The sequence below is a fragment of the Sorex fumeus genome, unplaced genomic scaffold (assembly GCF_029834395.1).
Source record: "Sorex fumeus unplaced genomic scaffold, SorFum_2.1 ptg000155l, whole genome shotgun sequence".
NCBI classification, from domain to species: domain Eukaryota; kingdom Metazoa; phylum Chordata; class Mammalia; order Eulipotyphla; family Soricidae; genus Sorex; species Sorex fumeus.
Window position 1 is genome coordinate 1,448,830 of NW_026606212.1, and position 22,759 is coordinate 1,471,588.

At 46.7% G+C, this 22,759-nt stretch overlaps 1 protein-coding gene across 1 annotated transcript; it reads right to left on the reverse strand.

The window, feature by feature from the left end:
• Positions 1–396: 396 nt before the first annotated feature.
• On the reverse strand, positions 397–22,245 carry LOC130016471 (GPN-loop GTPase 3-like). The gene is made up of 6 exons (XM_056107181.1): positions 22,143–22,245; positions 9,173–9,340; positions 6,600–6,724; positions 2,468–2,583; positions 2,250–2,346; positions 397–600 (listed from the first exon to the last, which is right to left on the reverse strand). Exons 1-6 carry the CDS (start codon positions 22,243–22,245, stop codon positions 397–399), a joined length of 813 nt encoding a protein of 270 aa, XP_055963156.1.
• Positions 22,246–22,759: the final 514 nt, after the last annotated feature.

Genomic DNA, 22,759 nt, shown 5'->3' on the forward strand with positions numbered 1-22,759 from the left:
AACTGGCAGAGGAACCCAGGTGTGGGGGACCCGGGGCTGAGATCTCCAAGCCTACACAGTTTGGGAATGGACCTTCCAGTAGCTAGACAGTTATACCCACCAACTGCCGTGTAACCTGAACAACTGCCAGGATACATAGATTATCACACCAAGCTCCCAGGACTTTTTATTTATGTTTATTTATTTATATTTTGGTTACTCTTTTTTTTTCTGGTTTTGGTTTTGAGTTCTTGAGCCACACCCAGAGATCAGCCAGAAGGGGCCAGGCTCTTGCTGTACCCAAGACCTTAACTTAAGGAGCTGCTTAGACCAAACAGGAGGGCAGAGGTTTTCAGGGCAATCCTGGCTCTGTGCTCAGGGACCAGACATGAAACGGGGAACTGACCCAGCGTCAGCCTAGGGGAGGCAGAGAATGGTCTTTCCCTCTGCGCCGTTCTCTGGCCCTGGCAAATCTAAATCATCAGAAATTAACTTGGTTTCCTTGAATTCCAAGTCTTCTCCGTACTGAATGGCAAAATCAATATGCTGTAATACAATGTTCATGCTTTCTTCTTCTGATTGATCGGAAGGCAAAAATCGGACCATGCTGTAGTCATCAATCTACAAATTAGAGATTTCAGAAAGGTCATGCAACTGACGCTTGAGTGTGAGCATTGGTAGTCTAATTAAAACCATCTATGCCTGTGCAGGGAGGAGCAGACAGAACAGTAGCAAATCAGCATTAATTTTTTTATGACCTCTTACCTATTGGAACACTAGTAACATTACAACATTACTTAACTAAAGACTTTTTGGAGCGATAGCACAGCGGTAGGGCGTTTGCCTTGCACGCGGCCAACATGGCCGACCCGAGTTCGATTCCTCGCCCCTCTCGGAGAGCCCGGCCAGCTACCGAGAGTATCTCGCCCGCACGGCAGAGCCTGGCAAGCTCCCCGTGACGTATTCGATATGCCAGACACAGTAACAACAAAGTCTCCAATGGAGACGTTACTGGGCCCGCTCGAGCAAATTGAAGATCAACAGGAGGGCCTTTACTTTACTTTACTTTACTTTACTTTACTTTACTTTACTTTACTTTACACCTGGTGATGCACAGGGGTTACTCCTGGTTCATATACTCAGGAATAACTCCTGGTGATGCTCAGGGGACCTATGGATGCTAGGAATCAAACCTGGGTCGGACGCATGCCACGCATACGTCCTACCTGCTGTGCTATCGCTCCAGACCCAACCAGAAATTGAGAATTCTTTTAAAGTAATTTATCTGCATTCAACAACCACTGAAAATTTCAAAAGGGTACAGGCAATTCTCATGTGCCACGTGGCCAGGAAAAAAAGACATTGCAGAATTTCTCTGCTGTGGGACGGGAGAGCTCGTACACTGAGTTGGGCACTTGCCATGCACATAGGCAAGGGATGCACCCGGGTTCGATCCCCCGCATCCCGTATGCTCCCTGAGCCCACCAGGAATGATTTCTGGACGCAGAGCCAAGAATAAACTCTGACCACTGCTCAGTGTGACCTCCTGCCCTCTCTGCTACAACCAATGACAACTTTTTTCAGAGGTGAGGGGAGGCCACATCCAGACAACGCTGGTGGCGACCATATGGTGCCAGAGATTAACCCTCGGCCCCTTGTGTGCAAAGCCAGTGGTGCTGCCCACTGAGCTCTCTCCCTACTTCTATACTAACTTCGAAGCAGACAGCCCACTGCTCCCAACATGCTGCTCCCCTATAAAAAGAAATGCGCCTGTCTGTGCCGTCCATATGGTGGCCACTGCCTGGGGGTGTGTAATCATGTGACAAGACCATTAAGAAAAATATGTGTCTAGGGACGTGCGGGGGGAGGTGATGAAGAGCTACGACAGGGGTTACAACTGGCCTGCACCCCACACACCTCAGTTTGAACACCCAGCACCACATATGGTCCACCAGGCACAGGGGAGAAACAGCCCCTGAGCACCACCGGGTGTGGCCCTCAAACCTTAAAAACAACCCACAACAACCCCAAACACTTGCAAAACTCATCAGCCCAGGGATTAGCACAGGGCTTCATTCTTGGCACCAGATGGCATCCTGAGCATTGTTGGGTACAGCCAGGAAGCAAACAATAGTGCTGATACGGCCCTCAGGGCCCCAGCACTGACCACTACTAGCCTGGTGGGCCAATAATCAGAGTGGCCCCTTGGCCCCACAGCATAGGAGGCCCACCCCCCAACCACCAAAAATTAGAAAAATACAAAGTCTTACCAGCCCACATATGGCATTAGTCAATTTTTTGAATTTTTTGCTTCTGAAGTTGCTTGTAGAATCATCTAATAAAGAATACATGCCTGGATCTAGAAACCTTCAAAAATGATAGTCTGGTGAAGCAAAGAATTCGAAACACTAAATTTGTAGACTGACAATCGAAGTGAAACGAAAAAGGTTCAGCACTGCAAATGTGACGTTAATTATAGTGAACTTACTTCTCAATTTCCTTTTTAGCTCTTTTACTCAGCAGGTCCATTTTTGTCATGATGTTAACTTGCGGGATTTCTAGAGATACCATAGCATTCAAGGCTGCCAAGATGCCAGAAATAAACTGAAAGAGGACGCAGAAAAGGGACGATGAATCAGTTGTCACCAACAGTGTCCACATAAAAGGTTTCTGATCCCCACTGGACAAAACCCACCTAAATAGGAGAAACGCTAAGATTGGGGCCCGAGCAAGAGTCCAGGCTTTAAGGCGCTTGCCTTGCGCCTGGTCAGCCCAGGTTCTAGCCCAGCACTCCACAGGGTTCCCAGAGCACTACCTAAGTGATTCCTCAGCAAAGCGCCAGTAGTGAGCCCTGAGGACTGCCAGAAATGGCCCAACAGAAGACTGCTGGGCCAATAGCTGACCTTAGGATTCTAAAGGTGAGGTGGGAAGGAGAAACGTGATCTACAGTGACCACACTTCTTCACTCAACAATATTTTAGAGTGTTCAGGAGGTAGGTGGCGTTGAGTTCAGCACTGAGGAAACATGTAGTGACAGGGATTAAAAGCAGGTGGGCCACACCAAGGCGAGCACCTTAAGCCCTTTACTATTTTTTTTTGGGGGGGGAGCGTGGTAATACCTGGCAATGCACAGGGGTTACTCCTGGCTCTGCACTCATGAATTACTCCTAGTGGTGCTCAGGGATGCTAGGAATCGAACCCGGATTGGCTGTGTGCAAGGCCCTACGCGCTGAACTATCACTCCAGCCCCCATTTTTAAAATTTACTTATTTATTTATTTTTGGGAAGCGCTGTACTATTTCTGACCCTTTAACATTATCTTCTCTCATGCTCCCCCTCCACCTCCCCTGATGGGTGTTTCCTTTTGGGTTTCTGGGTCACACAATCCCCTGATATTACTAAGGGGTCACTTCTGCTTCTGTACTCAGGAATTACTCCTGACCAGCTTTGGGAACCATATGGGTGCTGGAGACGGAACTAAACGCCCTCCCTTTCAGTTTTGGGGAATACCCAGTAGTACTCTGAGCTTTGTGGTCAAGTATCACTCCTGGAGCGGCTAAGGGGGCCCGGTGGCAGTACGGCAGGAATGACACCCAGGCGGGCCACATGCAAGGCAAGAGCTCTACCCACTGTTCTATCTCTCCAGCCTCCAGCTTTCTTTTTTTCCCTAGTTTTGGAGCCACACACAGTGGTGCTTGGGACTTACTTCTGACACTGCCCTAGGACAACTCCTGAAGGCGACAGCTGAGAGTTGGGGACCACTAGAACTGCACAAGGGGCAAACTCAGGGCCTCGAACATGCCAGCTCTGTGCTCTGCCACTGGAGCCATCTTCTTGGCATATTAATTTAACAAAAATAAGTTCTAAGTCACTCCTGGGTATAGTTCAGGAACTGGTAACAATTAAACGATTATGACTAAAGGTTTTTGTACTCTGCTTGTGCCGGAGACTGAAAAATCAAGGACAGGTATAGTTAAAAAACCTTGAACGACTCCGCCATGATTTGAGAATCAAGAAGAATCACTCCACAGACTCGGAACACCCACTGTTCCAGCTGCTGAACCAGCTGTTTCATCACGGGCAGGTGTGTGTGCAACTCAATCTGACCTACAAGAACACAAGCTTATTATAAACATGAGATACATTCAACCCTCAATTATGGGGAAAATAAACTTTTCCTAGAAACTGTTTTAGGGGGCTTGAGAGATCGCATAGATGGTGGGAACTTGCCTTGCACACATCCAACCTGGGTTCGATCCCATAGGGTCCCTTGAGCATAGCCAGGAGTAATTCCTGAGCACAGGAGCTAGGAGTAACCCCTGGGCATCATCAGATATGGCACCTGCGGTCCCCCCCCCAATTCTTTTTAAAGGAAGTCAATCCCTACAAGTAATATATCCAATTTTGCTTGTTTTAAGCCGCACGTGGGGATGCTTGAGGGTCTCTCTGAAACTTCTGGGAGGGCTCGAAGCTACTCAGAGTCCTACATGCAAAGCCTACTACATGCAAGGCCCACTACATGTAAAGTATGTCCCCAGCACACTATATCTCTAGGCCCTAAACTATATTCAATTTTGGTTTTTTTTTTTGGGGGGGGACAACCTGATAGTGCTCAGGGCTTATTCCTGATTCTGTGCTCAGGGATGACTGTTGACAGGCCCCAGTAACCATATAGGGTAGCAGGGATCACCTTAGCTGTGTTCAAGGCAAGTGCCCTACCCTCTGTAGTATCTCTCTGGGTCCCCCAATAATTTTTTTTTCATTTTGGGTCACACCTGGCGATGTGCAGGGGTTACTTCTGGCACTGAATTCAGGAATTACTCCTGGCAGTGCTCGGGGGACCATACGGGATGCAGGCGTTCGGGATCAGCCGCATGCAAGGCAAACGCCCAAACCATTGTTCTATCACACCCGCTCCCCTGGCCCCCCCAAGAATTTTTTAAGCAACTCTGGGTGCACAGGTATGTAAAATGTAGCCTGCCCACAAGGCAGAGTCTGGCAAACTCCCCGTGGCATACCAAATATGCAAAATACCAGTAACAATGATGGGTCTCATTCTCCTAAAGAGCCTTGAATAAAATCTCAGGGCTAGGATGAAAGAGACCTTACTGGGGCCTGCTCGAGGCAATCGACGAATAACAGGATGATGAAATGAAATGAAAAAAATGTTAACTTGGGGGATTTCTAGAGATACCATAGCACTCAAGGCTGTCAAGATGCCAGAAATAAGCTGAAAGAGGAAGCAGGAAAGGGACGATGAATCAGTTGTCACCAACAGTGTCCACATAAAAGGTTTCTGATCCCCACTGGAACAAAACTCACGTAAATACGAGAAACGCTAAGATTGGGGCCCGAGCAAGAGTCCAGGCTTTAAGGCGCTTGCCTTGCACCTGGACAGCCCAGGTTCTAGCCCAGCACTCCACAGGGTTCCCAGAGCACTACCTAAGTGATTCCTCAGCACAGCGCCAGTAGTGAGCCCTGAGCACTGGCAGGCTGGGCCTAACAGAAGACTGCTGGGCCAATAGCTGACCTTAGGATTCTAAAGGTGAGATGGGAAGGAGAAATGCGATCTACAGTGACCACACTTCTCCACTCAACAATATTTTAAAGTGTTCAGGAGGTAGCTGGGGTTGAGTTCAGTACTGAGGAAACATGTAGTGACAGAGATTAAAAGCAGGTGGGCCATATCAAGGCGAGCTCCTTAAGCCCTTTACTATTTTTGGGGGGGAAGGGAAGGGTGGTAATACCTGGCAATGCACAGGGGTTACTCCTGGCTCTGCACTCAGGAATTACTCCTAGTGGTGCTCAGGGATGCTAGGCATCGAACCCGGATTGGCTGTGTGCAAGGCCCTACCCGCTGTACTATCACTCCTGCCCCCATTTTTAAAATTTACTTACTTATTTATTTATTTATTTATTTATTTTTGAGAAGCCCTGTACTATTTCTGACCCTCTAACGTTATCTTCTCTCATGCTCCCCCTCCACCTCCCCTGATGGGTGTTTCCTTTTGGGTTTCTGGGTCACACAATCCCCTGATATAACTAAAGGGTCACTTCTGCTTCTGCACCCTGGAATTACTCCTCAGCAGCTTTGGGAACCATATGGGTGCTGGAGACGGAACCAAACGCCCTCCCTTTCAGGTTTGGGGAATACCTAGTAGTACTCTGAGCTTTGTGGTCCAGGATCACTCCTGGAGGGGCTCGGGGGGCCCGGTGGCAGCATGGCAGGAATGACACCCAGGCGGGCCACATGCAAGGCAAGAGCTCTACCCACTGTACTATCTCTCAGGCATCCAGCTTTTTTTTTCTAGTTTTGGAGCCACACACAGTGGTGCTTGGGACTTACTTCTGACACCACCCTAGGACGACTCCTGAAGGCGACAGCTGAGAGTTGGGGACCACTAGAACTGCACAAGGGGCAAACTCAGGGCCTCGAACATGCCAGCTCTGTGCTCTGCCACTGGAGCCATCTTCTTGGCATATTAATTTAACAAAAATAAGTTCTATGTCACTCCGGGGTATAGTTCATGAACTGTTAACAATTAAACGATTATGACTAAAGGTATTTGTACTCTGCTTGTGCCGGAGACTGAAAATCAAGGACAGGTATAGTTTCAAACCTTGAAAGACTCCACCATGAATTGAGAATCAACAAGAAACACTCCACAGACTCGGAACTCCCACTGTTCCAGCTGCTGAACCAGCTGTTTCATCACGGGCAGGTGTGTGTACAACTTGATCTGACCTACAAGAACACAAGCTTATTATAAGCATGAAATACATTCAACCCTCAATTATGGGATAAAAACTTTTCCCGGAAACTGTCTTAGGGGGCTTGAGAGATAGTATAGAGGGTGGGAAATTGCCTTGCACACAGCCAACCTGGGTTCGATCCCATAGGGTCCCTTGAGCACAGCCAGGAGTAATTCCTGAGCACAGGAGCTAGGAGTAACCCCTGAGCTTCATCAGATACGGCACCCGCGGTGCCCCCCAAATTTTTTAAAGGAAGTCAATCCCCAGAAGTAATATATTCAATTTTGCTTGTTTTAAGCCGCACGTGGGGATGCTTGAGAGTCTCCCCGAAACTGCTGGGAGGGCTCGAAGCTACTCAGAGTCCTACATGCAAGGCCTACTACATGCAAGGCCCACTACATGTAAAGCATGTCCCCAGCCCACTATCTCTCTAGCCCTATACTATATTCAATTTTTCTTTGTTTTTTTTTTTTGTGGACTACCTGATAGTGCTCAGGGCTAATTCCTGATTCTGTGCTCAGGGATGACTCTTGGAAGGCTCCAGGAACCATATAGGATATCAGGGATCACCTTAGCAGTGTGCAAGTCAAGTGCCCTACACACTGTAGTATCTCTGGCTCCCCCAATATTTTTTTTTTCATTTTGGGTCATACCTGGCGATGTGCAGGGGTTACTTCTGGCTCTGCACTCAGAAATTACTACTGACAGTGCTCGGGGGACCATATGATATGCTGGGGTTCCGGGTCAGCCGAATGTAAGGCAAACGCCCAACCCATTGTTCTATCACACCCGCTCCTCTGACCCCCCCAAGAAATTTTTAAGCAACTCTGGGTGTACATGTATGTAAAGGGGGCATACAAAGAAAATATACAGTCATCATCATCATCACTGTCCTCCTGTTCATCGATTTGCTCGAGCAGGCCCAGTAACATCTCCATTGTGCAACTGTTACTGTATTTGGCATATTGAAAATGTCACGGGGAGCTTGCCAGGCTCTGCTCTGCAGGCGAGATACTCTTCGGTAGCCTGCCGGGCTCTCCAAGAGGGGCAAAGGAATCAAACTCCAGTCGGCCATGTTGGCCGGTTGCACGAAAATTATTAAAAATGATTTTAAAACGGGCTGCAGTAATAGCACAGTGCTAGGGTATTTGCCATGCTGGCAGCCGGCACAGCCAAACCGGGTTCAACTCCTCTGCCCCTCTCGGATAGCACAGCAAGCTACCGAGAGTATATTGACCACATGGCAAAGCCTGTCAAGCTACCTGTGACATATTCGATATGACAAACACAGTAACAACAAGTCTCACGATGGAAAAGTTACTGGGCCTGCTCAAGCAAATCAATGAACAACGGGAGAACAGTCACAGAGATTTCATTTATTAATTTATTATTATTATTATAATTATTTGCATTTTGGGTCACACCCAGAGAGGCTCAGGGGTTACTCCTGGCTCTGCACTCAGGAACCACTCCTAGCGGTGCTCAGAGGACCATATGGGATGCTGGGATTCGAACCTGGGTCGGGTATGTGCAAGGCAAACGCCCAACCTGCTGTGCTATCACATTGATCCAGCCCCGACAATGACAGATTTTAAAACAAATTTTTATTCTCTTAGTGTGAGGGGAGGAAGTTTGGGTCACACCCACTGGTATTCTGGGAGGATTCCTGACTCTGTACTAAAAATAACTCCTGGCAGTGCTTGGGGCATCCTATCTGGTACCAGGGATCCAAACTTGGGCTGGCAGAAAGCAAGGCAAGGGCTTTAGCTGCTATACTATGGCCCTAAAAAAAAAATACCTTGGCTTTGGCCCATACCCACTAGTACTCATGGAACCATATATGGTGCCAAGGACTGAACCTGTGTCTGCCGCAGCATCCTACCCATCCTTCTGTCTCTCTAGCTCTAAAGCAAACCTTTCAAGAGCTGCATGACCGAAGCTGAAGTGATAGCACAGCAGGTAGGGCCTTCGCCTTGCACGCAGCCGACCTGAGTTCGATTCCCAGCATCACATATGGTCCCCTGAGCACTGCCAGGAGTGATTCCTGAGTGCAAAGCCAGGAGTAATTCCTGAGCATCACCAGGTGTGACCTGTAAAACAAACAAACAAAAAAAAGCTGCATGACCTGGGACCCAAGAAACAAGAGACTGAGCATATGCTCTGCATGCAGAAAGCCTGGGCTCAGTTCCCAGCATGCTTTGGTTCCCCAAGCAGGGCTGGGAGCAACCCCCTGATAACAGTTAGGAAGAGCCCCAGCCTCTAGCACCTCTGCATGTGGCCCCCAAACAGAAGAAAACAGACATTCCACAGCCCCTCATGGGATGACTGTCCACTGTCCAAGAATCTGGGGTAAAAGTAAATGAGATGCTAATTTCACTTTCTCCCACCAAGGACAGAACTGCACAACCCAGGGAAGATGACAATCTAATTACTGAGCTACCTGGACAGTCAAAAAGGATGCAGTCATCCTCGACATGGCCAAGGCAGTTCTCCAGCCACTCAAAGTTACTGGCGAAGTACTCCATGCAAAACACCAGTCCTCCATTGGGACCGAAGCGCAGGGAACCGTCCTCCATCACATCATCCACCTCGATCAGTTCCCGGATGTCTGCAAAGAATATACAGGAAATGAGTGCCCATTCCAAAATATTTACATTCTTTAGTAATTACAACTGTGACAGTATCCACAGAAACTGAACAGGGGCTACAAAGAAAAAACAAAAAACAAAAACAAAAAGACACCAAACAGGGGCCAGAGGAATAGAACAGTGGGTAAGGCGCTTGCCTTGCATGTGGACAACCCACGTTCAATCCTTGGCACCTCATATAGTTCCTCAGCTTCACCAGGAGTGATCCTGGAGCACAGAGCCAGACGGGCTGAACACAGCTGGGAGTGGCCCAAACCCGACCCCACCCATAAAGAAAAGAAAAAAAATAAAACAAATAAATATAGGACAAAGAAGTTCAGCCAATGAACTTTGCCAATGAGAATAGGGTCTGGAGCGTAGCACAGCGGGTAGGGTGTTTGCCTTGCACTCAGCTGACCCGGGTTCGATTCCCAGCATTCCATATGGTCCCCCGAGCACCGCCAGGAGTAATTCCTGAGTGCAGAGCCAGGAGTAACCCCTGTGCAGTGCCAGGTATGACCCCAAAACAAAGGCTGTGGAACTAAAGGGGCCCTGGAGCGGGGACACGGAGAGTCCAGAGCGCAGGACACTCCCCTCATACAAGGCTGCCTCACTTTCAATCCCTGGACCATCCTGGAAGCCTGCCAGGGGTGATCCCTGAGCACAGAGCCAGGAGTCAGCCCTGAGCACCACCGGATGTGACCCCAAAAGCAAAAAATGCAGGAGCTCATACTCCAAAATTGCTGTACCACATATGACAGAGTTCATAGTAGCAGGCAACCAATCTTAGAGGGAAATATATATATATTTTTTACAGATATATATATATATATATAAAACACACAAGGCTCAACCTTTTACAAGATGTTAGTGATCTCATATAAATGGGCTTAATGGCCCCTGGGTGGAATACACACTCTTTCCTCTAAGGATACTTTTTTTATAGCATTTTTAGCGATTATTTTTTTTTTTTTTGGCTTTTGGGTCATACATGTTCATGCACAGGAATTACTCCTGGCTCTGCACTCAGGAATTACCCCTGGCTAATGGTGCTCAGGGGACCATATGGGATGCTGGGAATCGAACCCACTTTCACCATGTGCCAGGCAAACGTGCTACCCACTGTGCTATTGCTCCAGCGCCCTGGCAGTTTTTCATATCAAATAATGCAACAGAATAGATTATTTGAGTTCTGCTTTGGGACAGGGATTGGGGTTTGGGATGGAACTATGCGAAATATGGTGGTGAGAAGGTGTAATGGTGATGGGATTGGAGTCTGAATATTGAATGTAATCAAATATTGTAAAACACTTAATAAAATAAAAAAATTGAAGGGTTGGAGCGATATGACAGCGGGCAGGGAGTTTACCTTGCAAGTGGCCGGCCAAGTTCGATTCCTAGCATCCCTATGGTCCTCTGAGCACCACCAGGAGAAATTCCTGAGTGCAGAGCCCAGAGGAACCCCTGGGCATCACCGGTTGTGACCCAAAAAGCAAAAGAAAAAAATACTAATAATAATTTTTAAAAATGAGGATGGAATAAGTTATTGCACAATAAACACTCTCCGCTCTTCCCCCATAGCCCTGGCCGCCCAGCCCCCCACCTACTCCCATTTTCTTTTCTTTTCTTAAATTTAATTTCATTTTTTAAATTTATTTTTTAAATTTTTCCATTTTAAATTTGTTTTCTTAAATTTTTTACTTTTTAATGAATCACCGATACTCACCTGAATGTTTCACCAAGCTCCCGGGAGAGAACAAGGCAGATTCTCCTACCCCGTGCTTGACTGTCCACACCAGGGCCCAGCAGCTGAAGACCTCAGGCACCAGGCCAAAGTCATGCTGAGACCACTCTCCACACGCTTGGATGAGCCTCACGCATTTTGAAGGTGAAATTGCAATGAATTTAAATAAATTTGTATGTAAGAAAGTAGCAATGATGGTCACAGCTGCTATTGGATAATTTTTATTGATTTCGGGGAGCAAAAGGTATTGTAACATTCATTTTTTTCAAAGGAAAAATATCTGGGAAAATTAAGTAAGATCATTATCTTACCTTTATCTTTTAGTTTTCCTACACTGAAAATTATTTCTACAATTAAAACACTAAAAGTCACTTGATCACTTTATCACTTGATACCCCGTTACTCATCCATTACTGGAGTGGGTGTCAGTAACGTTTCCATTCAGCCCTGTTGCATGCTAGCGTAGCCCAATGGCATCTGCTCATTCTAGGAATATGCATAAAGGAACTGGCAGAGGAACTCAGGGGTGCAGGACGCGGGGCTGAGATCTCCAAGCCTGCACGGTTTGGGACTGGACCTTCCAGTAGCTAGAAAGTTACACCCATCAACTGCCGTGTAACCCCAACAACTGCCAGGATCCAGTGATTATCACTCCAAGCTCCCAGGAGCGTGGGGCCACATTTGCATTTGCGGCCAGGCGACCTTATATTTATGTTTATTTATTTTTTCAGACTACCTTAAATATCCCACCCACATGGCAGAGCCTGACAAACTATCCGTGGTATATTCGATATGCCAAATCCAGTAAGAAAAAAAAAATGGATCTCATTCCCCTGACCCTGAATATGGAAGAGTCGAGAAGGATGTGGAAGGAGAGGCTGACAAAATCTCAAGGCAGAACTAGGCTGCCAAAACGAAGAAAGACAAAAATGATTGTCTGTAATTTCAATGCACGTATGCCGGCATCGGATATATCCATCGAGGACCTGATGGTACAAGCGTGAAAGATCAAGTAGAACATCATTGGTCTGACCGAAAAGAGAAGGCATCAATCACACCATGCCATTTTTGACACTGGAGAAGAACTGTTCCTTGGAACATGTGACAAAAGAGGCATCAGTGGTGTCGGTATCCTTGTCAAGGCGAACTTGGCCATGAGCATAGATTCATTCCAATGCCTAACAACCCGAATTGCATGATTACACTTGAATAGACGTGGATCACTGCCAGCAGTTTCTATCTTTGTTGTGTATGTACCAACATCCTGTTATGGTGAAGGAGAAATGGAGAAGTTCTACATGCAGCTGGAGAAGTTCTATTAAGAAGACCACACCTTCTACAAGATCATTGTTGGTGATTTTAGTGCCAAGATAGAACCAAGAAGATCAGCCGATGAACTCCACTTTGGGACCCATGGCCTAGAATGGAATGAACAGGGTGACAGACTGTCTGAGTTCATCATGTCAACCAAGACCATCCATGGTAACTCACAATTCCAAAAGGCTGAATCTAAACGTTGGACATGGGAGTCTCCTGGTGGACGGTTCCACAGCAAAATTGACCACATCATATTCAATGGACGATTTTGCCTAACCGATGTTGCTGTTGTCGCAAAATTCCAAATGGGATCGGACCACCATCTCCCTCGTGCAAAATTCTACCTCACAGAACAGGGAGAAAAGAATGCAAAGTTTAAGAAGAGAACTCCCAGAACGACCACCAACTGGGAGCTCTTTGGCTCTGTTGTGGCAACATGGGAAGATGCCATCATTGACAACAATGATGAGGAATACGATCAAATGATTCAGCACCTCCAGGATTGTGCGAGGAATGCCAAGAGAGAGATAACCACAAAAAACCACCTTGATTTGAACACTCTTGAACTTATTCGCCAACGTGGCTTGGCACATGCCTCAGGCAACGGCAAGCAAATGTCTGAGCTGGCAAAACAGTGCAGAGAAGAGATCAAGGATGACCTCAAAGACAGGAGAACAGCAGTGCTGGTAGATGTGGCAGAAGCCAGGAAAAGCATTTGTAGTGCCCGCTGTCCTTCACCAACTACAAGACCAAGATGACTGCCCTCCGACATCCTGATGGATCTATCACATCTTCCACAAGGGCAATGCAGATTATTCATGACTTCTACTCAGACCTCTTTAATAGCCACATCCACTTGCCCACATACCAAATTCTGCATGATGGATATGTCGTTCCCAATGTTCTCCCTTCCGAATTTCAACATGCCATCTCTTCGGTAAAGAAACAAAGAGCACCTCGCCCAGACAAGATCAGACCTGAGCACCTGAAGAACCTGCCGTCAGTACTCATCAATACACTGGCTCAGCTCTTCACATATTACCTGTCTGAATGCAAGGTTCCATCCCAATGGAAAACCAGCAAGACCGTACTACTATGAAAGAAGGGAGACATCCACAACATTGGCAACTATCGCCCAATCTGCCTAATGTCTGTCATCTACAAACTGTTCACTCAAGTCATCCAGAATAGGATTGGCAGAACACTAGATGAAGGACAACTATGTGAACAAGCCGGGTCCCAAAAAGGATTCAGCAGCATTGACCATATCCACACGATAACTAAGCTCCTTGAGGTTTCTCAGGAGTTCAACGTGCCGCTCTGTCTGGCGTTCATTGATTTAAAGTAGGCTTTTGATTCTGTTGAGAAGGAAGCAGTCATTGAAGCCCTAGTCAATCAGGGCATAGAAATTCAATACATCATGATCCTCCATGAGCTCTATTATGGATTCACTACCAGGATCTCTCCATTCTACAAAGAAGTAATCATCCATGTCAAGAGAGGGGTTCGGCAGGGTGATACCATTTCACCAAAACTCTTCAGTACCACCCTCGAGAACATCATGCGACAACTGGAATGGGAAGGAATGGGAGTGAAGATAGATGGTTGGCAACTACACCACCTCCGCTTTGCTGATAACCTCATTCTAATAACACCAAACATAAGCCAAGTGGCACAAATGCTGACCGACTTCGACCGTGAGTGTGGAAAGGTTGGATTGCAACAGAATCTCACAAAGACAATGTTCGTGAGAAACAGTCTTGTTACTGATCATCCATTCACTCTCAACAAAACCACCATCTCCGAATGCAACAGTTATATATACCGAGGTCGAGAAATCAACAAGATGAATGACCTGGCACCTGAGTTATGCAGGAGGAAGAGAGTGGCTTGGAATGCCTTCAAGAGAATTGAAGAAATAACTAAGAGGACAAAGAACCTTCAGCTCTGAGCACATCTCTTTGATTCCACTGTTCCTCCTGCAATAATATATGCCTCAGAGACCTGGGCCCTACGAAAACAGGATGAAAACGCTATTCGGGTATCTCAAAGAGGAATAGAAAGAGCTATGCTTGGAGTATCACGCTTCACTCAAATGAGAGATAGAATCCGGAGTTCCGATCTCCGTCAACACTAAAGAATAAAGGACGCTATCTCATTTGCCAAGCCATCAAAAATCAGATGGGCTGGACACTTAATGAGATTTAGAGATGACCGCTGGACTAGAGCCATTACTGACTAGATTACACGGGACGTCAAAACGCCGGGTGGACGTCCACCTACAAGATGGTCAGATTTCTTCGTCAAGACCCTGAATGATCGGTTTGAGTCTCTGCATATTCCTAGAACGAGCAGATGCCATTGGGCTATGCTAGCACGCAACAGGGATGAATGGAAACGCTACTGACACCCACTCAAGTAAATGGATGAGTACCGGGGTATCAAGTGATCAAGGGACTTTTAGTCTTTTAATTGTACAAATAATTTTCAGTGTAGGAAAACTAAAAGATAAAGGTAAGATAATAATCTTACTTAATTTTCACAGGTATTTTTCCGTTGAAAAAAATTGTATGTTACAATATGTTTTGCTCCCCAAAATCAATAAAAATAATCCAATAGGGGCTGTGACCATCATTGCTACTTTGTTATATACAAAATTATTTATATTCATTGCAATTTCAACTTCAAAATCTTTATTGGGAGGAGGAGTACACCTAGATGTGCCTAGAGCTTGGCTAGAGATCACTCTCGATCACTCTCAGGGGCTCCAGGTCTGGGCCCACAGTGACAAAACGGTAGGACCTCACAGGATGGGGGTAGAGCCGGGCCTGTCTTCCCCACCCCAACGAGACCCGAAGTCATCGCCCATGAAAGGCCTCTCTGGCTCCTGATCAAGCTGCTCAATGGCCATGATACGAAACACTCAGGAACAAATCTCGAAACCCAGTGGCTTTTGGTCGAAATCCCTGCAGATTTAAGTGTTAAAATTTCAGAATTTCAAAATCACATGGCCCTACTGCAGCCACGCAACATCATATGTTATCCCTAACCAGCAATAGAACACAAATTGTCTACTGTTGCCTTTTCAGCAGATCTGAGTGTTGGGGTAAAATCTCAAGTAATAATGGTGGGTCTGGTGTCGAAATATTGAATGTGATCAAAGTAGAGAGAGAGTAATGTGGAAATCATCTGCCCCACAGGTAGGGGGAGGGTGTGTGATGGGGGTGTACTGGGATTATGGTGGTGGAGAATGGGCACTGGCGAAGGTACGGGTGTTTCATTATATGATCGAGACTTAGACCTGAAAGTTTTGTAACTGCTCTCACGGTGATTCAATAAATAAAATTATAAAAAATAAAAAAAAATATAAAGGTGGAGTTCATGCCTAATTCAATCAGATAATCAATGGCCGAATAAATAGCAGTACACCTACATAAAAAAAAAAAGGAAAATAACTTTTTAGCAGCACATTTTTTCAAGTGGCTGCTCCCTGCTCTCCCCAGGGCCTTGAGTTCACCACATGAACAGAACTTGTGGGAAGAGGAAGAGCGGCAGCAGCCCAGAGGGGGCTGTGCAGAGAGCAAGCCCTGCTGCAGGGCCACAGTAGTCTATAGACCAAACATGATTGTCACTCAATGCTTCTCTTGCAAAACACAGTACCCAAAAGAAAAGAGAGAGAACAAGGGGGAATGCCCTGCCACAGAGGCAGGGTGGACAGGGGGTTTGGGGGTGGGAGGGATCCTGGGACGCGTGGTGGTGGAGGATGGGCACTGGTGGAGGGATGGGTACTTGATCATTGTATAACTGAAACCCAAGCACAAAAATTTATATATCTATAACTGTACCTCAAGGTGTTTCACTAATAAAAATTTAAAATTTAAAAAAAATACCGGGCTCGTTCGTTATCGGAGTTAACCAGACAAATGGCTCCGCCACTAAGAACGGCCATGAACCACCACCCACAGAATCGAGAAAGAGCTATCAATCTGTCAATCCTGTTCATGTCCGGGCCGGGTGACGTTTCCCAGGCTGAAGTGACAGCTCAGCGGTAGGGCGTTTGCCTTGCACGCAGCCAACATGGCCGACCCGAGTTCGATTCCTCCGCCCCTCTCGGAGAGGCTTGGCAAGCTACCGAGAGTATCTCGCCCGCACGGCAGAGCCTGGCAAGCTCACCGTGACGTATTCGATATGCCAAACACAGTAATAACAAAGTCTCCAATGGAGACGTTACTGGGCCTGCTCGAGCAAATCGATGATCAACGGGAGGGCCTTTACCTTTACCTTTAGATCTCTGCCTAATACCAAGTACAAAAGTAAGATCAAAATGGATTAAAGTCCTCAACATCAGACTGGAATCCATAAGGTACACTGAAGACAAAGTTGGCAAAACCCTCCATGACACTGAAGCTAATGGTATCTTCAAAGATGTCACGCCACTGGCCAAGCAAGTGAAAACAGAGATAGACAAATGGGACTATCTTAAACTAAGAAGCTTCTGCACCACAAAAGAAACAGTGACCAAATACAAAGACAATCTACAGAATGGGAAAGGATAGTCTCCAAATACACATCTGACAAGGGGTTGATATCAAGGATATACAAAGAACTGGTTGAACTCCACAAGAAGAAAACATCCAACCCAGTGAAAAAGTGGGGCAACGAATGAACAGAGACTTTCTCAAAGAAGAAATCCGAATGGCTAAAAGGCACATGAGAAAATACTCCACATCATTAATCATCAGGGAGATGCAGACCAAAACAACAATGAGATATCATTTCACACCACAGAGACTGACCCACATTCAAAAGAACAAAAGCAACTTGTGTTGGCGCGGATGTGGCGAGGAAGGGACCCTCCTTCACTGCTGGTGGGAATGCCAACTGGTTCAACCCTTTTGGGAAACACTATGGACGACTCTCAAAAAATTAGAAATTGAGCTCCCATTTGACCCAACAATACCACTCCTGGGAATATACCCCGCAGAGGCTAAAAAGTATAGTCGAAGTGACATCTACACTTGTTTGTTCATTACAGCACTATTTACAATAGCTAGAATATGGAAAAAAAACCTGAGTGCCCGAGAACAGATGACTGGTTAAAGAAACTTTGGTACATCCACACAATGGAGTACTATGTAGCAGTTAGAAAAATGAAGTCATGAAATTGACATACAAGTGGTACTACATGGAAAATATCATGCTAAGCGAAATGAGTCAGAAAGAGAGGGACAGACATAGAAAGATTGCATTCATCTGGGTAACATAAAGTAACAAAATAAGAGACTAACACCCAAGAACAGCTGTGATAAATACCAGGAGGTTCACTCCATGGCTTCGAGGCCAGCCACACACTCTAGGGCTAAAGGCAGTTCAGATTGAGAAGGGAGCACCAAATAAAGGGTGCTGGGAAGATCCGACCAGAAGGGGAGATGCATGATGAAGGTTGACTATAGACTGAACATGATTGCCACCCAGTGCCTCTTCTGCAAACCACAGCACCCAAAAGGAGACAGAGAACAAAAGGGAGTGCCCTGCCACAGAGGTAGGGTGGGATGGGCGATGGGGGTGGATGGGAGGGATACTGGGATTGTTGGGGGTGGAGAATGGGCACTGCTGGTGGGATGGGTACTCAATCATTGGATAACTGAAACCCAAGCACAACAACTTGTAAGTCTACAACTGTACCTCATGGTGTTTCACTAATAAAACAAACAAACAAAGAAGACCCTGAATGATCGGTTTGAGGCTCTGCATATTCCTAGAACGAGCAGATGCCACGGGGCTATGCTAGCACGCAACAGGGATGAATGGAGACGTTACTGGCACCGCTCGAGTAAATCGATGAGTAACGGGGTATCAAGTGATCAAGCGATCAAGTGACTTTTAGTATTGTAATTGTACAAATAATTTTCAGTGTACGAAAACTAAAAAATAAAGGTAAGATTATGATCTTACTTAATTTTCCCAGGTATTAATCCTTTGGAAAAAAAATTGTATGTTACAATACGTTTTGCTCCCAAAATAAATAAAAATTATCCAAGAGCAGCTGTGACCATCATTGCTACTTTGTTATATACAAAATTATTTACATTCATTGCAATTTCACTTTCAAAATCTTTTTTGGGAGGAGGAGTACACCTAGCTGTGCCTAGAGCTTAGCCAGAGATCACTCTCGATCACCCTCAGGGGCTCCTGGGACCACACGCAGTAATGGGGAAGGAACCCAAGCTGGATGCATGCAAGGCAAGCACCCAACCTGCAGTACTAGTTCTATGCCTCCTCAATTCTCACAATCGTACTTGGTGCTAGTCATATTATTTTACTTTGAGGAAAAGGAGGGATTTGGGATCACACAGGTGGTACCCGGGGTGTACAAGGTGACTTCCATCTCTGGTCTTGGAAGTCACTCCTGACGGATGGTACAGAACGTATGGTGCCGGGAATGGACCTGGGCATCTTGCACTCAAAGGACACACCATCCTTTATATTAAGTCTGCAGCCCTGATGCTATTAAAAGATTGCTTTAATTTTAATTTTACTCCATGGCTTTACTCCATGAGGCCAAGCACACAGGCTAGGGGAAAAGGGAGCTCAGATAGAGAAGGGAACACCAAATAAAGCTGCTGGGAGGATCCTCCCAAGATGGGAGAAGCATGCTGAAAGTAGACTATGGAACAAACATTATTGTCACCCATTGGTGTTTTACAAACCACAACAACCAATAAGAGAGAGAGAAGAAAAGGGAATGCCCTGCTACGGTGGCAGGGTGAGATAGGAGGAGTGGGGGGTGGGAGGGATACTGGGATGCATGGTGGTAAGAAATGGGCACTGGTGGAGAGATGGGTATTTGATCATTGTATAATTGAAACCCAAGCACAAAAATTTGTAAGTCTGCAACTGTATACCTCACTAATAAAAAAAAATAGTTGCTGTGCATTTGGCCAGACCCCAAAAACTTGGGGCAAAGTTTACCAAGAAAGTAAACGGCCAAAAGTTAGATATGTGGGAAACACACCCACAGAACACCTCCAGTTCAGCTATATAATTGGAGGCATGGCCTCTCTGGTTCCTGATTGAACTGATTCATGGCCATGATCCCAGAGACTCAGAAACAAATCTCGAAACCCAGGGGCTTTTGGCAGAAATATGTCTGGTCCCTGCAGTAGGTTACCAATGCTGGGCCAATCCAGGTGGGAATAGGTTTCGTGCCTTGGCCTGTTCCCCCGGCGGCCCAGTAGCCGCCATTCTTCAGAGGTCACTGGACAGTCAGGTTTGGGCCCCCAGTGATGAGACACGCAGGGCCTTGCGGGATGGGGGTGGAGGCCGGGCCTGTCCACCCCACCCCATCGAGACCCCAAGTCATCGCCAACGAACGGCTTCTCTGGCTCCTGATAAAGCTGCTTAATGACCATGATCCCGGAGACTCAGAAACAAACCTCGAAACCCAGTGGCAATTGGCAGAAGTGCGTCCGGACCCCACAGTACCTTACTGTGGCCAGGCCACCCCAGGGAAGAAAGGGTGTTGTCACTCCGCCAGCTCCCTCTTGGCGGCTTGGAAGCCGTCATCCTCCAGAGGCCACTGGACAGTCTGGCTTGGGCCCACAGTGACAAAATTTGTTGGGCCTCGCGGGATGGGGGGAGAGCCAGTCCTGTCCTCTCCACCCCAACAAGACCCCAAGTAATCGCCCATGAACGGCCTCTCTGGCTCCTAATCAAGCTGCTCAATGGCCATGCTTCCAGAGACTCAGGAGCAAATCTCGAAACCCAGTGGCCTTTGGGAGAAATCCATCCAGATTAGTGTTAAAATTTCAGGATTTCAAAATCACATGGCCCTACTGCAGCCGCGCAACATCATATGTTATCCATAACCAGCAATAGAACACAAATTGTCTACGGTTGCATTTTCAGCAAATCTGAGTGTTGGGGAAAAATCTCAAATAATAATGGGTCTGGTGTCGAACTATTGAATGTGATCAAAGTAGAGAGAGAGTAATGTTGAAATCATCTGCCCCACAGGTAGGGGGAGGGCGTGGGATGGGGGTATATTGGGGATTTCGGTAGTGGAGAATGGGCACTGGTGAAGGTACGGGTATTTCATTGTATGACTGAGACTTAGACCCAAAAGCTTTGCAACTGCTCTCATGGTGATTCAATAAAGAAAATGATAAAAAATGAAAAAAAAATAGTAAGGTGGAGTTCATTCCCAATTAAATCAGCTAATCAGTGGCTGAATAAATAGCAATACTACTAATTAAAAAAAGGAAAATAACTTTTTAGCAGCCCATTCATTCAAGTGACTGCTCCCTGCTCTCCCCAGGGCCTTGAGTTCACCACATGAACAGAACTTCTGGGAACAGAGAGAGCAGTAGCAGCCAGAGGGGGTTGCACAGAGAGCAAGCCCTGCTGCAGGGACACAGCTGACCTGTCCTCCCTGTGAAGCGCTCGATGATATCACTGTCCTCTCTTTGTGATGCAACCAGACATTCTGCAGCCTCCCCACCCGCCCCCATACTCATTAATTGGATCACTGCGGAAACGCATAGACAGCAAACATGTTTTGCTGTTTACCAAGAAATCGTGGTTGTAAAACCCCCAAGTGTAGGACACTGAAAAGATTCAGAAACTTGGTGAGGACTCATTGGAGAACTCCCCGGAATTCTTCACAAAGACAGCCGCTAGTTCAGGTCAGCAGGAACTGACCCGGGCAGCCCCAGCACTGATGCCCGTGATCAGTCTTCATCACTCCCTGAGTGTGATGGCGCAGAAGCTGTGTGTGTGGAAGAGTGTGCACACCCGGGTGTGAACGTGTTTATCGGAGAGAGTAAATTTGAGTGTGTACTGGAGATGGTGTGTGTGTGTGTGAGTGAGTATGTGTATTTGTGTATGTAGGTGTGTCTGTGTGTGTGTTGTGAGATCATCTTGAGGGCAGCCTGCTCCTAGCAGGTGAGTCATCAAATCTACCCCCAAGGCCAGGTCACTGCTCACTGAGTTGGCACGAGGAGGTGCTCTTTGGCCAAGAATTTTCTAAACTTGATTGTTTCAATCTCATTCCTATGGGAGGTCTGTGTAGATGCAGGTCCACCAGCAGGGAGGAACTCAGAAGGGAGGGGGAAGCAGCGCTTCTGGAGCTGAGCCTTTGTGGTTCTCCCTCAGCAGAGCAGCCCACAGCAGACAGAGATGCTCCTTCAGCAGAGAAGCCCACAGGAGAGACCAACCCTCCCTCAGCAGAGAAGCCCAGAGGAGAGAAAGAAGATCTTCTACATATCCTCTGGGTCCAGTTCCTCTGAAGAAAGTCTGGAATCAGCCAGCACCAAGCAGAGCCAGACACCATCTAAGCAGAAAGTTGAGATTGGCCAAGGATTGTCAACTCCCCAAAGGGCACCGCCTTCAATGCCATGGCCTGACACATATGGCAGAGAACGAGACTCAGAGCACCAGAAGAAAACGGGTAAGAACCAAGGGGTGTGTGTATATGCACAAGTAAAAGGGGAATGCGAAAAGGCCCACCTAGAGGTGTCCTGGGGGCTGGTGTGGGAAAGGAGAGTCACAGGCCGGAGAGCCCATTCTGGGGAGGCCTCCACAGGAAACCCCCGTGAGGTGGGCCCATGGTCTCCCATTCCTGTGGGCTCCCTGTTGGGGTCAGCTTTGGGGAATCCATGGAAAGAGCCCTCTGGGTGACCTTCTCTCTTATTGATTCTTTAGCTCCTGCTCTGAAACCATACTTGGCTCCGTGTCCAAGGACAGCGCCAACACTGATCTCTCGAGTACCAGCTGCACGGCCACCCGCTGTGGCAACATTGGACAAGTTCCCAGAGGACCTAGCATGTTTACAACTGAAAGAAGCCCAGGGTCTCACATCAGTGTCTCTGTCTGGATACCCTCCCACCAATGAGTATCTTGCCTCGGTATATTTTATAATATTTATTCTTTGTTTTTACTTTATCTGTTATATTTTCATTTAAATAAATTGTGATTGCAACTCTTCACAAGCATCCATTTGTCTTTTTTTTTTTTTTTCGGTTTTTGGGTCACACCCGGAGAGCACAGGTGTTACTCCTGGCTTTTCACTCAGGAATTACTCCTGGCGGCGCTTGGTGGCCCATATGGGATGTTGGGATTCGAACCCAGGTGTGTCGCGTGCAAGGGAAATGCCCTACCTACTGTGGTATCACTCCAGCCCCGCATCCAGTTGCATCGTAACATACTCTTCATTTGTTCTGGCATTCTTGAAAATATTCATCCAACATAGAAGACAACTCATCTTCATGTTCCTAATATAAATAAAACACAAAATAGAAAATACATTGATTTCTCTGCAGACCCAGTATATATTTACCTA